The sequence below is a fragment of the Ammodytes marinus genome (genome assembly GCF_949987685.1).
Source record: "Ammodytes marinus genome assembly, chromosome: 4".
Lineage (NCBI taxonomy): Eukaryota > Metazoa > Chordata > Actinopteri > Uranoscopiformes > Ammodytidae > Ammodytes > Ammodytes marinus.
Genome location: NC_137233.1, coordinates 12,103,247 through 12,124,204, shown reverse-complemented (window position 1 = coordinate 12,124,204; position 20,958 = coordinate 12,103,247). Strand labels below are relative to the sequence as shown.

The 20,958-nt window shown below is 38.4% G+C and overlaps 1 protein-coding gene across 2 annotated transcripts; it reads right to left on the bottom strand.

The window, feature by feature from the left end:
* Positions 1 to 6,794: 6,794 nt before the first annotated feature.
* Positions 6,795 to 16,548, bottom strand: LOC307248990 (complement decay-accelerating factor). Of its 2 annotated transcripts, XM_080025569.1 has the most exons (13): positions 16,377 to 16,548; positions 15,350 to 15,535; positions 15,112 to 15,211; positions 14,497 to 14,567; positions 13,998 to 14,180; positions 12,684 to 12,740; positions 12,390 to 12,488; positions 12,123 to 12,194; positions 8,542 to 8,580; positions 8,410 to 8,451; positions 8,246 to 8,297; positions 7,305 to 7,380; positions 6,795 to 7,075 (listed from the first exon to the last, which is right to left on the bottom strand). In XM_080025569.1, exons 1-12 carry the CDS (start codon positions 16,456 to 16,458, stop codon positions 7,323 to 7,325), a joined length of 1,041 nt encoding a protein of 346 aa, XP_079881695.1. In that variant the 5' UTR covers positions 16,459 to 16,548; the 3' UTR covers positions 6,795 to 7,075; positions 7,305 to 7,322. The 2 variants fall into 2 exon arrangements, with proteins under 2 accessions (XP_079881695.1, XP_079881696.1); XM_080025570.1 differs by lacking the exon at positions 7,305 to 7,380.
* Between the last annotated feature and the right edge of the window lie 4,410 nt (positions 16,549 to 20,958).

Here is a 20,958-nt window from a genome sequence, read left to right as displayed (position 1 = left end):
AGCTGCTATTCATTCTATCATCCAAGGATACCAAGTTATTATGGAATCATTGACGCAGTGGAGGTTTCAATGGACAACCGACCCTGATCAGGTACAAGACCAACACATCTTTTGAGCACAATATTAGTTTTTTCCTTTTCTGTGGCTATTTATACTATTATTATGTCTATTTATACTGTTTTTAAGAATTCGTCTTTAACTGTTTTCCCGTCACTCAGTCATGCTGTGTGCTGTGTGCCAGTTCCACCTACGGTTATCTTGTCTCGTGCTTTTCTTCCAGGAACACATGACAAAGACATTATCTGGTTAAATGCCTCTGCAGTTCAGTTGTATCTGTTTATTGAAGAGCTGCCAAATGTATGTGAGTTTTTCCTTATATTTTAAACATAACAAACAGTGATGAATTGAATGCTAAATTAGCATGTTGTCATTGAACTGTATATCCATTAATAAAGCCAACGTGGTTAAACATGAACTTGTATGCTGTGTTCATTTTGTTAAGTCTCAGTGTACAAATTATGCAGTTTTACTTTGACCCTGATACTGTAATTTCTTTTTAATGTTACAACTAAGCTGAAAGGTATTAACGTTCAAGTTCACTATGCTTTTGCATCCTTTAACTGTAACCAGCATGTCACGGCTGTTCAGTTTTAAGGGAGACGAACAGAAGTTTGACACCAAAATACCTCCATTAATCCAGTTCTAATTATAGCCTGTCTCTTCTTTGACCCCAGATCAGAGAAGTTTTTGCGCTTTAAGTAAAATTTAATTATAGCATGTAATCGTTTTCACACATGCCTGCCTGATGTTCTCATGCTCTATTACATGAAGACTATATGGGGAGTAAGGGCCCATAGCCTAGAAAATCATGCATGAAACTGTCAACCCTGTTACCCTCAACGTGTCACAGGGCGGACGGCCACATTACTGTGCTTGTCTTTTTGAATAATACAAGTTAATATTCTTGATTAAAATGCATGAATGATTAACCCACACCAGTGGAGGTTAACAGCATATTAATAAGAAACCCAAATATAAAGCCACACCCAGTTTCCAGTTTATTTGGCACACCTTACAGTCTTATACAAGACATCCTACCTTCATCAACATTAAAACATTCAGTTTTTGCAGTTTGAAAGGTGTTGATCATTTTGGAGCCGAACATCATTTTATATTTAGAGCATTTTGCTCTATTCTTACAACCCAATTTAGCTATGAATTACAGATCGGAAATAATTATTAACATCGCGTGACTCTTTTAAACCACCAGAAACTGAACGATTTTCCTAAGCTTCTCAAATTCACCTAGGACAGTTTCTCTTTGAAGAGAGCTACAATACACTTTTTAAATAGTGTTGCAACACATCTTTCTAATTACTCCCCATCTCACCTCTTTGAGCAGTGGAATAAGTGTTGTGGAACTAAATTGAAAAAGGCATTAAATACTGAAAGGCCAGCCTTGAATAGGAGTAGAATTCCTTACCCCCCAAACGTGATTTTATTTTTATCTCTGCAAGATGCCCACCTGGCGAATGGTTGAGGGTATATTCATAGCTGTCTGTTGCCACATCAACAGCTAACACAAACACACCCGTTTGTCGGCTTATTCAATGTTCTCTGGCCCTGTGTGACTCAATTAAACATGAGATCATCAGTGTCATTCACTTTGAGTCAACCCATCCCTGCCTTGACTTGCTGTGTCGGGTTTACAGTATCGTGAGTATGACGTACAGGATGTAGGCTACCATAAGCATGGTATCAGTGGTTTTATAAAGTTATACTCCGATATACTCACTTATTATTTCCCCCCCAGAACTCAGCTCTTTAAGAATAAAATGGGAAAACAAACCTTTCCAAATAAAACTGTGTTTTTTTCTACAAGACACTGTTGTGTGAGTTTTGAAAGTGAAAACGACATATATTCTCTTATTCCTGACAAATTAATCCATAAGAAATGACCTCTGAAGTTTTATTGCTACAGCCTTTTTTGGTGTGGTATGACTGGCGTCGTAAGTGCTAAATTCTTACCACTCCCAATCTCTTTGACTTTCTCTCCGTTCCCATCACCTGACTGCACCACACATCTTCACATCTGTTCCTACTTCCCTTATCTTCCTGGCCTGGATTACTTGGCATTCCCCGCTTACCTGCCTATAAATCCCATCCGTCAATCACTACGCACACCAGCCCACTAGTTTATCACTTGCTCCACATTGTTGCCAATGTTGTGGTTTGACATCGCTTTCAAACCACCTGAACCAGTTCCTGCCTGCCTATGTACCCAACCTGCCTTCCTTCCTATCTGCAGACCGACCTGCATGAACCCATACCATGCCAACCCGTGTCTGACCGTAAGGCTCTCCTCTTCAATAAACCTCTGATAACAAACGTCCAGAAAGCTGTCACAGAGAGGCAAGAAGCACTAATCATCCTGGAAGAAATGTTTGGTGTTGCAACCCAGAGTGCCGCAAATAGTTCCTTTTTAAGAATGAGAAAAAGAGCGCAATAGTGAAGTTCAAACCCTCCTAGTGTTCTCACCTCCACACACCGGGTCAATCGCTACATGACGTCATGTGTCAATATCAGATTGGTTGGTTCTAGACAGTTTTAGAAATGGTCAGATGCAGCAAAAGTACTGTATGCATATGTGTGTGTGTGCGCGCGTGTATATGGGGTGTTGCTGTTCAACATAAGCTCCCCAAACTATCTTTTTTTAATTGACACTTGGGGCTGGGTCCGTGTTAATCAGAAGCAGCTTCTCACAGCTCAACACTGAAATGTTGTCAATGGTGTCAGTGTAATCGATATGTCTACATAGTACGTGTGAGTCATAGTTGTGTGTCTTAAAGACCCACAGTGTCAAAAAAAAGTAAAAGTGGGATTAGGCCGCTCTATAGTCCATATTGTTGAAGGTGCTCACACTAAGAGCAGCCCTACTAAAAGCATGTAAATATTTACACTGATGGAAGTGTGTTCTCTCTTTAACATCTGTCTCCGGTCTACTGCCGAGGCCTTAATGGGAACCACTTGTCTTGTTTGTCTTAAAGATCTCCATCCGCCCTACCCATGGGAACAACATTAGAGATGAGCTTCAACTCTTTCACCAACAAGTGTTCTCATTCCCCCCCACCCCACACACACACAGCAAAGTCTGCCCTCCCCACACATTTACCCAATTTTTGTTTAACCATAACCATGAGTGACTCAGTACAGAGAGACGACTCACAAACAAAGCTTCGTCTACCACAGCATGTTCTCCAGTCAGGTGGCCAGGTTTATTTAGATAGGCTGTGTGTGTGTGCGTGTGTCGTGTAATTCCATTTTTATTGTTTACCTCCTTGTTTTGAATTACATCATTTCCTCTGTGGTGAGAGATCCCAGTTTCACACACACACACACACACACACACACACACACACACACACACACACACACACACACACACACACACACACACACACACACATGGCTGGAACTGGATAAACTGGAGGCTCTCATGCATGCCTGACCTGCAGATTTCCTCCTCTTTGTGACCTGACACAATATCAAGACAGATCATGATCTTGAAAACGTCATGTGGGAGCCCACGTAAAGTCCAGCTGTATTAATGTATTGTCTTTGATGTAAAACTTCCTGAAACTGATTGATTTTTGACACTGTTATGACTTCCAATTTATCCAACTCAGTGACATTTAAATTCTCCATAAGTATCTGTATGTAGTTTAAGCACATTTAAGTATATCTTATCTGATTAATGATACATTCACAAACAATTGCTTTAGCTTTTAGTAAATCCTTTATGACACTCAGGAAGTCCATAGCTGTGTATACGCTAATGAAGTGTCATTTGTGTGTGTAAAAACATTAGCGATCAACAACCGGCCAAGGTGAATATTTCTAACGGAATAAGCATTGGGCATTAGATGAGATGCTGCATTATGTAATGTCAGATTTGTCTATATTTCCTCGTGTTTAAGCTTTATATGTTTTGATGACTGTACTTTTGTCAGTAAGCTTCTAGCCTAACCCTGACTTCTTGCATCGATATCCTTACAAAGTAAGTAATTCCTCCTTATGTCAGAGTAAGTTATTTTCACGCCCCAATATTACAAATATTTATTCTGTGCGTACAAACGTGTAATGTAAACATGGCATAGCATATACATGCTACATATGAAGAAGATGTTTATAAATGTTTGTATAAAAATCACTTCTATCCAGAAGTGTTTCCATCAACATTTGTATTGAACACCACTTAACTCATACACACATTGTAATTTTAAATTATGTCTACTGCTCGCAACGTTTTAACATCATATACATTATGTCTTCATCTTTCCAAGACTTGTTATATGAGTTCAAATATTTGTTATATGAGTAGTACACATTTCCTCCTCTTTCTGAGTCTATCCCCACAAAGAGGATGGACACATGTACAGTATAATGACCATGTTTCTGTCCTTCAGAAACAGGATGGGGACGGTCAGAAGATGACGGGAACAGTAACATCTTATTGTTGTTATGTCAAAGTTTCACATCTTAAGTTTTTGCTATTGTCATATTTTGATTCTGAATTAGTTTACAAATCCTTGAGGCTTTAGAACCACTTTTCAAGAACAATCGGGTACTTTTGAAAATGCCGTTCAGTATCAAAATATGTCCCTGATGTTTGTCAAGGTTTTCTGAAAGTGATGACGAAGTCGCAGTATGAGCCAGAATGGGTGTGGTACTTACTTGTTCAGTGGAAAAACAGAGCTTGAAAGAGGTGGCGAATCAGTGCAATTTAGTGAGACAAGGAGTGTCAGGCCACCCAACATACTTTCCAATGTCACTCAAGTCACAATGTCACTGTTTTCTTTTGTCTCTCCACTTCCTGTGGTGAGGCCATATCTGACAAAAGACTGTTGAAGCTACAGAAGAAGACCAGTAAAGCTGGTTAATTGATACTATCATAGAATAGCGCACTAACTGGATTATACACACAACCAAGTATGTTTGCAAAGGCTGGGTCACTGTGCCAGAGACTGGTGTGTGTGTCGAAGGGGAATTCCCTGGGTGACTAAGCATTCAAAGAGATTCCCCAGTAATGTGTGTTTCAAAAACTTGATCCATTAACATTCATCACACATATCTTTGTTTAATTCACCGGTTTGTGTCCTAATGCTAGTTTAAAGGTGATATTTTACATTTAAGTAATTATAGTGTGGATCTATGGCAATTTCGATCGAGTCTAGACTGGAAAATCCTTAAGAACTTTTTGATGAATTATAATTTTTGTTATTTGATTCACGTCGTAAATGTCTGTACCTCTCACCAACATTTGACTCAACTACAGTACCACACTCGTCCTGCACCACAATGTTGTTCACGATGGTTGTTTTGGAGTTACATCTCAACAACTCTTGGTAGATGCTGTGACATTTTGAACAGACTATTATGTCTCCCTTGGGAAGTATTATAAAAACAATGGTGATCCCACTACGTTTGACCATGCTATACATCAGGGTCAAACTTTTTATTTGTCTTATAATGCCGTACTGTTTAGACCAAATATTTGAAAAACGGATGACCTTCCCATAGTTTACCACACAACATAAAATATACTGTACGCTTGACTAAAAAAACAAAAACAGAAAAAACACTTAACAAGACCTTAGTGTTAATGGTTGTAAAGCAACTGTTTAAAGTACACAGACAGATGGAATACAAAATGTGAAAACTGTGTGCAACACAATAAATGCATTCTGTTGTTGACCTCTGCAAAAAACACTATTGTTGTCGTGGTTTCTCTGAGGAAAAGCCCTCCTCTCTGAGTACACTGTCTGTCCTCATAACTAAGATGAATAATTACAATGAAGAGTGCATTTCCTGTTTATGGCCAATGTCTTCCTCCTTCAGGATTTCACAAGTGAATCAAAGCTTCTTTCCTATCCAGCCAAAAGCTCAAGTGTTGTCACAGTCATACACTGGAGTGAAATGTAAAGTCAGACCGACAGGGTTTACTGGAACTTTTAGATTCTTTTGAAGGAGACACAAGAACCCCTCTCTTTTGATCTCACAAGTCACAGTTCAAGCCCCATCGCACGGCAGCAGACTGGGGTACAATGAAACAGTGGAACCACATTTTATTATGGGGGCTTTTCTCTTTACTTGTCAACGCCCTGGCCAGGATAACTGCTTGGCCCTTGTACCACAGACTGTGAATGTAACCATTGAGTTTCTCTTCACGAGGAGCTAAACATTCTACATGAACAATTGATGCTTCAACATGTGCTTCAAGGACATTCTTTTGAAGATAAGCTATTCCCCCTACACAAATGACTTCGATCTGATATTGCTTGGTAAAATGTTATTTCAAATGTGGTAATTATGATAATGGCTGCAGAAATGAACCTTCTCCACATATCAAACCTCATATGTGATGCGGTAGTTTGTGTAACATGGTTCATTGATGGTGAATTACTCTTTTTGATTCTTTTCTCATGAAAGGTTTCCCATTATTTTGCACAGCTGAGGAAAAGAGGCCCAGAACAATAGACAATGTGGACTAGAAAGTCGGGAGGCGAAGAATGCAGCTGATTGTATCTTTATCAGTCGCCATGTCAGTCTGCAAAAACTGACTTGACCACATTGTGTGCCTCTTGAAACACCTTCTTCATGAGCCTGTCTGAACAAAACAGCGCATTAACAACTCATACACTGGCCAATGCCATGAAAGTTCTTCAAACAAAGACATTTTTTTCTTATTCTTCAAATAGTCCACAAGACATGGATGAAATGTGTTTATTCCAGTTTAAATAGAAGTAATATTATATAGTGTCAAAAAATATGTACAACTGTTAAATCGTGGCAGTAAAAAATACATCAGTACAAAAAGTGCTTTTCATCATGTTGATTTAAATTATAATACTATTTCTCAGCCGATATGATAATCTGCCATTCCGAAGTGCAATAACATTAAAGTGAGTTTTTTTTTCTTTCTTCAAACTCATAGCGGCACTGCTACAGTTTGTTGGCACGGCCCTCCTGGGTCACAGATGCTCTTCAATAGATAGGCGCGGTTCCAGTCGCTGAGCTGGTGTTGACAAGAAATGGAGAGAAAAATGTTAAAGCTGACCTTCATTCACACAGCCGTGCAAAAAAAAGGAAAATAACACAAAATTCATGCTTTTTTTCATAGCTTCATTTGCTACGACTTAAAACAATATATTTGAGCAATTAAACAATGCATTTGTGGTTTTTAGAGTGATTTTATTTTTTTTAAATTGCAATAGCTCTAGAGAACAGTAAATGCTGACGGGTACCTCAGTTGGGCAGGCAATCTAAAGATTTTGGAACTGTAATAACTCCGGCTTCAGGTCTTCTCTGGTGTCATATGAGCTATAGTGTCATCAAATAAGGAATTTGGAGTCAGAATGTGCAGTTATGTTATTTGTATGTCTTTGTGTTACTCGTATGTTAAATCAATGTATTAGTTAACTTCTTAATTAGCATTCCACAATGTTAGTGTTAGTCAATTTGAGAGAATAATGATTTTATTTAGTGAAGTAAGCTTTGACCTCGGTTGGTTTGATGCAATACAGTATGTGAGGCTTGCACATGATTATGTCATTATAATAATAGATTGATGTTAAAGGAACGTTTATTTGGGTGAATCTGAGCTGTTTGGTTTATCTGGATTACAATTGAAATGCACAAGATGAAAGAAAAGTATTACAGTTAAAAGCTTGAAGTGTCTTAGTGTTAAGACATTGTTTTTAAAAAAATCTGGAAAAATTCATGTTTAGCAAAAAAGTTGTCACAAAATGTGTCCACCTGTTCCTGTGTGGTTTTGCCTTAAGCCTGTACATTTTTATTAAACATGACTATTAAGGACATTCGGCTGCATTCCAACATGAAGGGGCTCTTTTTTTCTTCTGATGCTTGTTCCTATGTTGAAGCCGGTTTTATTGAGGGATTTCCTGTTGACTTCCCTCATTCCTCACAACCAGTCCGGAAACACAGACATTTAGTTTTCCTCAGACAGGTCAGGAAGGCGAAAAAGCAGTGACACAACTCAACCTGCTGCTGATTAAGCTGTTTAGAAGTTACTGCAGGCCGCATTGGTTTAATAACATCAGCACCAGTGCGTTACTGTGCGCTTCAGAGCAGACATTGCAAAGAGAAATAAGCAACAGAAGGATGAAAAGCTGAATCAAGATTGAGTCATGCTTCAGAGACTTAACAGTCGAATAGTGGATCTCACCCTTTTCTCTTCAGAAGAAGCTTGTGTATAAAGAGAACCATTATGCACACAGCTGTAAAGAAAATAGTAATTTTATTTTTTTTAGTGTATCTTATTTTGTATTTTGACTACGAAATTTAGTTCAAATGTGAAGTCCAAAGAGAAAGAGAAAGGTTGTACCTTACCTATTGTAACGCATATGACACTGACTATAACAGGTACATATCCTGAAAGACAAACGTAAAACTTAAATGTAAAGCATTAATAATGAATGACCCATGTTAACACAGTGACAGGATTGGGTCTCAATAACTCACCTATATCCTTGTTAGTATCTATAGCCGCATCAAGCTCGTCTGTAAGTATAAAAGAGTGTTGTTAATATTCAAACTACAAAATGTCTGTTTTAAAGCTTCAAGATTCCCTTTCGATGATTTAAAGACAAATCCCTCGTTGATTATAGCATATTTCACATTATTTTGCTAGTTTATGTTTTTGTATAGGAAAGGTGATGTGTGTTACTTCGAGCCCATTCATCTCAGTGTCTCCATGTCGGGTCAGTAACAATTATCATTGTTTGCAATGATTTTATTTATTTATGTCAGAAAATAAAAACATTTGCAAACAATTACAAGGCAAATTTACAGTCATAAATTACTGTGTTAAGATAATAGTTATAATTATTGGGGAATACGCTTTTTGGTTTACAGTAAAGATTGTTTTTAAATATGAAGCAGTCGCCAACAGCTTGTTAGTTTATTTTAAAGGGGACATATTATGCAAAAACTCGAGTTTAAATGTGTATTTCCGAGGTCTACTAGAAAAAGGTTTTAATGGTCTATTGTACAAAAAGCCCATTAGTTTTCTACCAATGCCCATTTCTTCATTGCCTTTTCAGGCCTTTTTTGGCCTCTCCCTAAAAAATTTGGTTTTGACATCTGCCCCCCTCCTATCTACATGGGCGTGCATGCACCGCCCTGCTCATTTACTCTATACCTACCTATATGGGCATGGCACACGCCCAGCTGTCAGTTTTGTTTACTTTTGGCCAATGCAGCATGGAGATCGATGTTACCATGTTTACCTTCATTTCTACAGCAAATATCAGCACACTTATCACTTCTAAACCAAAAGCTTTACAACTGAACCTGGTCAGGCAGGAGTCTGAGCTGAAAACTGTGAAAATTGCATCAAGATTTCTGGTTTCCCTGACATTATCCTCAGGTAAATACAGTTTAAATATGTCACAGTCAGTAACAGAATATGAGCTAAGTATTTATGAATAAACTCTCTAAACTTGTAACATACAACGTTTTATGTATGTCTCTACAGGTTAAACTGGGGAATGATCTACAACCCAGTGGAGTGAAAAAGCTTTGGTTGTGAAGCCATGCTGTAAATGTACAGTAACGTGGCAGGAAAGGAATGTATCATGTCAAGATCCACTGGAAAGACATTATCTTTTGTAAAAAAAAATATATAGAAACAATTACAGTCAGAGCTGCAAATTATCTGACACCCTTTCAATATCTAGTAGGTAATGTATCATTTGTATTGTGATCACTCATTTAAAATAAAGTTTTACTGTTAAAACATGTATTGTGTTGCTTACTGTCACTGTTTGCTTCGTGTAGTAAAGGATTACTTGAAACTCACATTTTCATAGTCAGGATGTTGGACTAGTTTTCAGACCGATCTACATGCATTGACTTATACGTTTTTTAATTCAACCCTTTATCTCTCTGAAGATGTTTTCTTTGAAACAGTATCATTACATTTTAAAATGACCAAAACCATACTTAAAAATAAAGCAGTTTATTCATAGCCAGTGAAATGGAAATATAAAGTGTACATAATTCAAACAGAAGCAAAGCCATATTGTATGTAACTGTCCAGTTGTTGCTGGTGGGCCCTGAAGAAGACCACCTGTTCCACCCAGTGAACAGTCCTCTGATGGAACAGATAGTGTGACGGTCCTTGTGGGTCAACGCTCCGTCAGGTCACCCAGATAGCTGTAAAACATGGCACATTCAATGTCACATCATGTGTAGCCTACATACATGATACATCTGTAGTTATGGCAAAGCTACAAACTAATGAAAATATATTTTTTCTTCCATTATTAAATAAGATGGGCCACTAATAAGTTCAGTATAGCCCTTGCTCAAGAAGAAACGAGTTCTGAGTGATACTGTGTGCTTTTTGAAATATAATGGACAGGAAACAAACAGCAGCAGAGGCAACTTACAGTAGGCTATTCCTGTCTATTATATGACACTGGAGATGTAATAGGCCTACTGCTGCATGTACCACGACTGCTTGCATAACTACACACTGTCAACAACAAACAAATACTCTTCAGTTTCCAACACACCATACAGTTTCACCGTCTGTTTTCACACAGGGGCTGTCACGGACAGACTCACAGATCTAACCGTTAGCATAAAAGCTAACGGGCGCTAACGCTAACTACTTAACCCAGAGACATTCTCTCGTTTCAGTCGGCGTTGGTTATTATAGGAGGGATAAATTAAAGCACATTACACACATTGAACTCATAAACGGACAGATTTGTTTTTAAATAGGACTACTTACATTTCCAGAGGAGAGATGGTGTCTCTCTGTCTTCCAGGCACAATCTCCTCCACACTCCAGTATAACAGCAGATCACACTAGATTGCCAACCTTTGCTGGGCATAGCCAAACAAAAAATGAAGTAAATCCATTCAGCCCCGGTCTGCTTCGAGGCTGGGGTGTGATGGTAGCTTGAGGATGAGCTAACACTGCAGCTTGCTTCTCCTCTGTTGTTGCATGAGCGAGTGGAGGCTCAGCTGTGTGTGATTACCAACGGGGCGTCTTGATTTGCCAATCAACTACCGAGTTTCTGGTAAGCTTTCCCGTGGGAGTATTTATGGTAATGAAAACCGACCGGTTTCGTCACCAGTCTGTGTTTTTTGGAAGAAACCTTCAAATCCCCCTTTTTTCTAAAAAAGCATCCCTGAAGAAACTGACACATTTGTTTTTTTGAAGCTTGTGTGTGCTGGTAGAGACCCCAATAACCTAAAAGGGTGCCCAAACACCTGCAATGTTTTGTTTTTCATAATATGTCCCCTTTAACATAACGACAGGAATTGCACCTCTGACACTCACTAATGAACATTATATGGTTTTTTATAGTGCAAAAACTGAAGGGTAAGAAAAATATTTCCCATTTTATAGTGGGGTTATGTGCCATACTATATCTTGGCTGTGAGCAGTAGCTTCCCATGGATTATTTCTTTACACTTCAAACACAGAAAGCAAATATGCATATTTCCTAAAATGTCAGAATATGCATTAACTTAAATTAGTAAGTGAAAGTAGTCCAGGATAAATACAAATACAAAGTTATACTTGGTTTATCCAAGTGTAGCACAGGAGTCATTATATTCTTACTACTATGCTCTACTACTATGCCTCTAATTTCCACTACTATCCATTACTTTTACATATGACCAGTTTCAAAGTGTATACGTTTATTGAATCTACTATTTGACTTATGCTTCAATTACTTTAGAAGAAAATTGAGGCCTGGTATTACTATTCTTTTCATCCCATTATAATAAAATAAATAAATAGATTGTCTCCCTCCACTCAAGCAACCAGGTAATTTACCTGCGATAATAAATATAAAATACAAAAACGTAAAAAACATTTTAGTTTAGACGTATAACAGCAGTCTAAAGTTTAAGGGGAAGTTGCATTCAAACTCGAATCGTCTGAATATTGTGTGGGAGGTATCTGCTTATGTTGTCCTGGAGCTGAAGTCTGTTATTAAACTCAAGCTTTTAATCATAAAAACCTCCAGATGGACATGAAGATTCAAACTGGACAGTTTTTTCATTGAAATGTTCAATACCTTGAAACGAAGTTGTTGATGTAACACTGGTTGTTGTAGCTTTATCTTCGGCTGTCAAACTGTCTCTGCCACCTTTTGAACAGAACGATCACAATATGATTCTTAACTCTGCGCTATGATAAAAGTGAGTCATCGAGCTGGGAGGCCAGGTCTGAGAAACATGCAGCATGCGCATAATCCACTCATGCTGCCAAACGCTTGGCCTAAAAGCTTTCCAACTTAATTAAGATGCTGACGGACTGCTCGTCCTGAGACATTGCTCTGTACCTTGTACTGAAGTTGGGACAGTTGGTGTTGGACTGTTTGTGACAGCCTTATCTCTTTGAGCTCGGGGTGTGCCGGATTTATCTTGAAAAGTGGACTCTTCTGTGACATGGAAAATAAATAAGCTCTGTTGTCAAAATATGTATTTCCACCTCTCAAGGGAAGTCTTGTTTATTGATTTCTCGCAGTAAGGGAGGCAAAGTGAAAAAATTATTCAATATGTGTTGATAAGTATCATTAAATTATTCTGTGTTAAATACATTTGAATGATTGCCGTTCTTAAAAATATTTCTCTACCTTGTGCCGGAGGTGTTACCATTGTGGATGTAATTCTATCTTCTGTTGTTGTCACACCTATAAGTAAGAACACTAATGAATTTCCCGGAGCGTTATGAAATGAATATTGTTCATCAGCCATTTGTGAGCCCGGTGGTGGTGGAGCATGCAGGCAGATTGATCTTTTAACATGCAGAATGAGCTTTGCCTTCAGACTTGACAGTTATGCAACAGGCTTCTTGTTTTACCTCATGTCATCCTCAAGTTCTGATTTATAAGAAACTATTTACAGAAAAGTTGCTCTTTAGGTAATACACCATTAAGCTGTTAAGGAAAGTATAAGTGTCACAGTTAGTACACAAAAAAACTTGGAGTTAGCACTGACATGAATGGTTAATAGAACAATGTCATGAAGGCTGAATGCTGCTTCAAATCAGAGCTAGAGTGGGAGAAGAGTGTGCAGAGTGCTGTGTAAGGGGTGATGTTTAAACTTGACAGCAGTGTGTTCAGTGTCCTCTGCATTGAAGGTTCAACTGAATGTATAAAGCTTATTTTGGGTGTTTGAAAGTGCACTGAAAACTCACTACTGATCTTGCAGAACTGGAAGATTATTACAAGATCAAGTCTGTGTTTTTTGTGTTGCACGTATTGGCACATTGACTACAAATCATGCACAATGTGACAACATTTCAAAGCATAACAGATGTTTACTGGCCAATGTATAAACTTTCTAACAGTAACTGTTACAAACTTGTTTCCCTACAGTATGGAAATCAACTTGCTGATGTTTGAAACTTGCTTAAAGCTCGCCTCGTCATGGACATTCACATCTGGCATCTGAGTCTTCAACTGCAGAAACAACTTAATTCAATTTTACATGACGCTCAAATAAGCGTTTTGTTCTTGGTTCAATTTTCAATCAATGCACTCTTACTGGTGAATGCAATGCTATTCGTCATCTGATCTAACATGTGATGCCTGAAAGTACTTGGACATTTGAGATGCTTTTGCACACAACTGCTGCTTTTATCACACAGTGTTACCATAAGTAAGAGAAACAAATGTCCACTGTGCTCGTGTACATCTCTAGTCTTTGCCTGCCAGCTGATTTCCATATTGCATGAAATGAATAGAAATTGAATACAAATAAAAATACTGGAAATCTATCTACAGATGTATTGCATGGTTTGAAAAAGGTCTACAGTAATGTTGAGTATTTGGAAACAATAGGGAAAATAACCTGGCTGCTCCTTAAACAACTGAAACAACATGTGATATGCATTACTGTTATTGTCCACCTCAGCAGTCGAACACATGCGTATACCTTACACATACCTTTGCATTCAGGAGGCCGGGAATCGTATTCGCCCGTTTCGCTGCACACAATGCTGTCTTTCCCAACGAGGGTGTATCCGTCGTTGCACGAGTACTCTATGATTTCTCCATACTTTGGTTCGTCTTGAGAATCCCATGAGCTCCTGCCATTGGTCACTTCACCAGGCTGATCACAGCTCACAACTGAGAAGTCACAAGAACGGGTGTTTTTTTTTAAAGAGACATTCTCAAGACAAAATCATTTACAATAAAAATCAAGAATTATAAGGTAAACTTTGGTCTACTTGCTGACTGACACAGAAGAGAGGAAAATAACAGAAATTTAAGTTCAGGTTATTCCTCTATTTTTAAACACTGACACTTCTCTCCATGAGTAAGAGGAGAGAAACAGAGGTTCACTTCTGAAAATATTGTTTGTCATAGTAGGTGTGTAGTACCACACAGTTATTTTATTGCTCCTGGTTGTGACTTCAAGAAATACAAAATAAGGGACATTTACTTTCGCATTTGGCACTTCCAAGCCACCCTGCCGCGTAGCACTGTTTGTAGCTGGATCCACTTATCTGGTAACTGTTAAAAGATGATGGAAAAGAAAAGCAGGACTGTTGATTAAAAGACAAATTAATACCGGAAAAGCTGTGATTTTGTGATTGATTGGGAGGGGGGGATTTCAACCTTAAATCTAATTTCAAGAGCTTTAATCAAGAGCTTTGTATCAACAACCTTCCTGATGCTGGCAGACAGAGAGACACGTTTTAATCAGTGAAACTATGACGTAACACTTTCTGGACACCACTCCAATGCTTTTACTTCAAGGCTATTCTGTTACCTTTCTTTTTTTTAAATCCATTAGCGCATCCACCTTAACTACATTTATCTAGGTCTATTTGCATGCAGCTCTGCCTGGTAGAGAACTGTTGGCAGTGCAAACAAAAAGATATACTTTGTAGTCTGTATGTAAATCAACATGATCGACTACTGAGGGCTCCCTGTTTGCTCCACGCTGACAACCTCACGGAATGTTAGACATACGTAACTATTTATTTTCACATTTAAATCAAGCAGACAGTAATGATATGGGAGTATTTTACACTTTTTTTACATTTCTACTCACCCTTTATCACAAACTACTCTTATTACATCACCAAACAGGGTACCTGAGCTGGTATTGAAGCTCATATTTGGCTGAGGTTTAGGGGGACCACAGTCCTTCTCTGTAATATGGAAAACAAACAAAAGAAAAAAAATCAAGAGAATATTGCTGCTGTACTTTTATGTCATGACAAAAAAAGAGTTTGAGTCTGTTTGATAAAAGTGTCAATAGAGTTATAACTAAAGTAGACAGGACATACTTTTGCAGAGGAAATTCGGCTCAGTCCAATTCCCTTCAGTGCATGTTATTTTCCCAGTCCCACTTTCTGTAACATATCCATTAGCACACTCCAGCATGACATCAGAACCGTCTGGGAACTTATTCAAATGAAGGGCTTCTTCGGTCAGGACGATATTTCCACTTCCCTGAGGTGGACGACACTCAGCTATGGGGGAAAAAGGAAACAGAGGCAACATCAACAACAAACATTTTTTTTCAAGATACATTCAATAAAACAGTGAACCTGAAAGCCTGCAATGTTTAAATAAATGAAGATTAAATCAGACTACCATATTGTCACAACACATATAAGAACATGTTTTGCCAGTCCGATTCCACCCTGTGCAGGGCTTTACATTTGTGTATGTCTAATTTGCACATGCACGCTTTTAAGGTTTTATTTGGTCGTAATGCCATACTAATTAATAGATACTAAATTAGTAATTAAGTCAGCAGTTGTAAATATCAATAAGTCATCAATAAAGGCTTGCTGTTATTAATGTTTGCATAACGTAAGTTGATATTGGTCCAAATAAATGTTTCAATCAAAGGGCTTTTGCATAACCTGGGAATTAATCACATTTAATACAATGCATTTCTGTACAAAGACCTCAGTGCTCAAACATATAATTACTACTTTTAAGACAGTGTCAACACAAACTGAACATCAAGCATTAAGACCTTATGGCAGTGGAGTTGTTGTTTTTACATGATTAATTTAGGCTTTATTTTACTCATCATTTTCAAAAGGCAATTACATAGGTCTATAGGGTATTTGTTTATGTTTACTTAACCTATTATAACATTATAGTAGGCTACACTTTTTGGATTTCTAAAAAAGTTACCCAATCACCAATGATAAGTGTGAAATATTTTCTGAGGCATAATTCTACATAATTCTACATTCAGCCCGGCATTTCTGGCTGGAGGCGCTCTGATGTGACTTGCAATGTTGATGATGAATATTATCTAATTAAGCCAGACGAGAAGGCTGATGTCACACTGACCTGCTGCCTGCACGACAAAGAGGTAGGTTAACAGCAGGGCTTTGACTCTTCGGCGCACACAGGTGTCCGGTGAAACTTCCATGCCGGGCTGCAGGAGGAGAGGGGGGAAACAATAATTCCAGATCCAGATCCCGACTCGTACGGTCCAACTTCACCCAGAGACACGAGTCGCTCCGCTGCCCGTTCAGCACTGATCCTCCTCTGAACACACACCACTACTATCCACGGTCTGTGGTCAGGTTAACTTTAATAGCCAACATGAGGGGAAGTGAAGGACGCCTTCATAATAAAAGCAGAAATATTACCTCCAGGGAAATTATAAGGCTGTTCATATTTCATCGTAATGACACTTAGCAGTAGGCTACATAAAACAGATTACATTTGATAAAATAAGATTGTTTTCAGATTTTAATTTAATATTTGATTGTGTACTAGGCTATAATAATAGGCTATTCATTCACATTGTCCCTTGCCCACTGTAGGCCTACATACTTGAGTATCTATATCTATCTATCTATCTATCTATCTATCTATCTATCTATCTATCTATCTATCTATCTATCTATCTATCTATCTATCTATCTATCTATCTATCTATCTATCTATCTATATTCTAGATTGTACAGTAGGCTATAGCTATCTCATATTCAGCAAGTGTATTATTGTGAAAGGCAATAAAGTAAGCTTCGCTTTAAAACGAGCTAACTTGACGTTAATGTGTTCCAGCCAGACTGTATGGTTCCACCGTCATGAATAGACGCACAGACCCCGTTGAGGAAAGGTTTTCAAAATGAACGAAGACCAGGAAAATAAAATCTTAGACTTTTGAATAACTTAACTTAAAGATGAGATTGTTATCATATTTTAATGAGCAGTCAATGAACACACACTCAGTCTGTGAAGCAGTCAGAGCAGCTGAACACCCCTCCTAAGCGGTGATGTGTTGAAAAACTAGCCTATGGGGTGTGTCCTGGAAATAAAAGGGGGGTATTCCCTCTCCGTCTCCTCAAAGAAAGTCTGGCCAGGAGACCATGCTGAATCTCAGAAGAATAATTCCATTTTAATATAGACTAGGTCCTATGTCTTAGTGAACAACAATCATAGAAATAAATGTAATAATCAACACAAGGAATAATAGTTGGATTGTAATTGTGAACATTCAGGCGTAGGCCTATTTTTTTTCTTTTGTTTGTTTTTGTTGTAGTTAGTAGTAATGTCACTGAGCCTGCGTCACTTGCTGGAGTTGAGTCACTATCTTGAGTTTTGTCATGGAGACAGTCTTCTTTAACAACATGGGCTGTGCCTCCTTACTGTCTCTCTCTCTCTCGCTCTCACTCTCTCACACACACACACACACACACACACACACACACACACACACACACACACACACACACACACACACACACACACACACACACACACACACACACACACACACACACACACACACACACACACACACACACACACACACACACACTGGGGTAAATTCCAAGGAGTTCACTACACCACCCGTTTTCAACCGCATGAGCTAGTCGATAGGGGCCTCCTGCTTTTCCACACCCAGAGTTTCCTAAGAAACCCGCATACCCATAATAGAGAAGCCTGGCAACGGAGGGCTAATACAGCTTAGCAACCCAAATCTGTACTCTATAATGTTTGTGAAACAGTGAGGAAACACCGGGACATCGGGGATTTTTGGAGAAGCACCTTGCCTCACTGTATGATATTAAAAGAAGACAGAGACCTCACTGGTATAGGCGTAGGAAATGCTTGGGCACACTGAACCTGATGTAATGCCAATAAACTGTGACCTGTTAAAACGTAGGCCTACCTCATAGCCTTTTACGGCTTTATATTTAAAAAAGAAACTTGCGCTAGTTGAAAACAAATGCTTGTTTCGCAGAAAAAAAAAATTCTCATGCAGTCATATAAAGCCCCCAACAGCCATGGCATCGCCTGCTTCTCTTATCTCTCCAAACACCCTGTCCAAGTGAAAGATTGAGATATCTCCTTCCTCAACAATCAGCAGAGAAGAATGCCTCTGCTTCTTTTCTTCTCTGATAATGAATGGAAGAGGTTACCACCCAAATGTAAATATATGTACACTGGTAGATAGTTCACCTGCCTTTCACTCGCTCAGCATACCATGGATCAGCAAAGAAAAGCAGGGTCATAACTTTTTTCTGCACACATTGAGATACATGTGTATGAAGATTTATGACACAACAGATGGTTACCCTTACAAAAGACTTCAACCTGGAGAACACCCCCACCCTGATATGCACAAAACTGCAGGGCCTAAAAAGGCTTCATATGACTCATTTCTGTTTGGCAAAAGTATCTATTTTTTGCTAGGAAAATCTGTAATGGTGCATATTCCATCCCTGGTATGCAGTCATATGATAATGATCTCTGCAGAAACACAAACTTAATGCAAAAACTAATTCTGGAAGCTTCTCTCCAACAGCGTACACTAAAGACCTCATTGTAAATTGATGACATCTAGTGGTTTAAAAGATGAACTGCATTTCAACACAAAAGTGCTTAATGATCTAATACTAATTTTGTAAATTTTTGGGGTTTTCCAGGGTGTAATGTAATTCAGAATAGCAGCTTCCTGCTCATTAATGAAGAGACATGAACATGAATTCTGCTCTACAACATGACAACAAACACACACACACACACACACACACACACACACACACACACACACACACACACACACACACACACACACACACACACACACACACACACACACACACTTTTCAATAAAGACTGAAAATCACAGCAAATAAGAACATGGTTTAAAGCCTTTTCACATCTTTAACCCAACATACATCTAATATGTCAGCTTTTTACCCTCTACATGTGTGTTGCCACAGACTGAAACAAAATAAATGTTTTTGTTTTTTGTTGCTAATCTCTAATTAACTTTGACCCACATACATCTGTTTTTTCGTTCCGCATTAATGAAGCAGAATAGTAAAAAAGAGACAAAAAGACCAGAATAAAAGTTCTCTCTCTTTCCTAGGTGTATAAGAACAATAAAAGAGCAGAATTCACAAAATAATTCTGTTAGTAAGCCTCTAATACCATCCAATTCAGAAGGACCTGCGCTAATTGCCACTGGCCGTTATAATGGTGACATTTAACGCCATTGAGACCTGTGTATAAAATAGGCGCATTTTCTCTATATCTCTTAAAAGCTCTTGAGCTTTGAATGATATTGAATTGATATTTAGTTATAGTATGGGCGAAATCAACAGCCCGAAAGGGGAATCCAGTGTGAGCTTCTACAGTTCTGATGGAGCTCATGTTTCTTTCATAAGGGCTTCTTTATTACAAACAATTTCACTGTTTAAATTTGTGATCTGTGTGTAACAGCCAACTTGTTCCGATGGGAAGCAGATTATAGAACATTCATCACCATCTAATCGTGGGTGCTATTTCTACGTCAATCATGCCGCTATTAGCAAGCAGAGCACAATCTATTCTTTGTGGATCTATCTCAAGAATGTAAAACCTGCTGAAGTACAAGTTAAAAGGCATGTCGAGAGCAAAAGCTCTTGGGTCAACGTGAACATTTACCCCTGCTATGAAATTGTCAGTACAAACCAGTTCCACATCTGAAATAGAACTTAATTATGTCATGTTCCATCTATTCGCAAGTAATTTAGTAACAGCTTGCAATTACCAGTTGTTCTGTAGCCATGCAAGGCTGCTCTTATATGACAGTGGTTAAGTTCTGAGTGACTAAGCAGGTCTCATTCAAACCAGGGTCAAAGTAACCATCATAATGGAAGCACGGAGAGTATTAATAATCATTCATGTATAACTGCTACATAAAACATCCAATACAACAGTAAAATGTCCTCAACTGCTGGAGCTGGTCAGGGATCAGCTGTAGGTGCCTGTGGTGGCATTTGACATGTCAGGTTTGAACCTCTAACTGCATAAAGTTAGAAGGTTCTGCATTCATGTTTTTCAGTGTTATGTGAAATTTACAATAGAGTATTTAATCAGCTTCCCATCTTATTTAATCCCTAAAACGTGTCAAGGAGCTGGGGTTTCATTGAGGATTTAAAACCAGTCTGACAGTTTCATTGTGGCTGTGAGCACATTTCCTTTGTGTTCCCAGTACAAATATGGCACCATGATTAATGTCGGCTTTTGAAATATGGATATTAAATGGGCACTATGCAGACGAGGCATTAGATGCCTCTGAGCTTTCTCTTATAATTGAAAAAGCATCTACAGTCAAGCTCTCTCCGAGCTCGACCGAGAAAAGCAGTTGGCTACCATGACAACTAGAAATCCACCATAGTAACAGTAGCTTCTGCTGCTGCGTCACAGTCACAGTATTGTTAGACTCCAGTATTATACAATTGAATCTAAATAAGACACTAAATGATTGTACTGTTAGTGATTATAGCGATATTGGCAGTACAATGATATGTTATTCAGAAGTAAAATAGTATGGTTTTAATTGAAATATTGCAAAGAGTATAATCATTTTCAGTGCAAGCGGTCCAGAGAGTGTTTTCAGTAAAACTTTATTTTTCAGTGCATG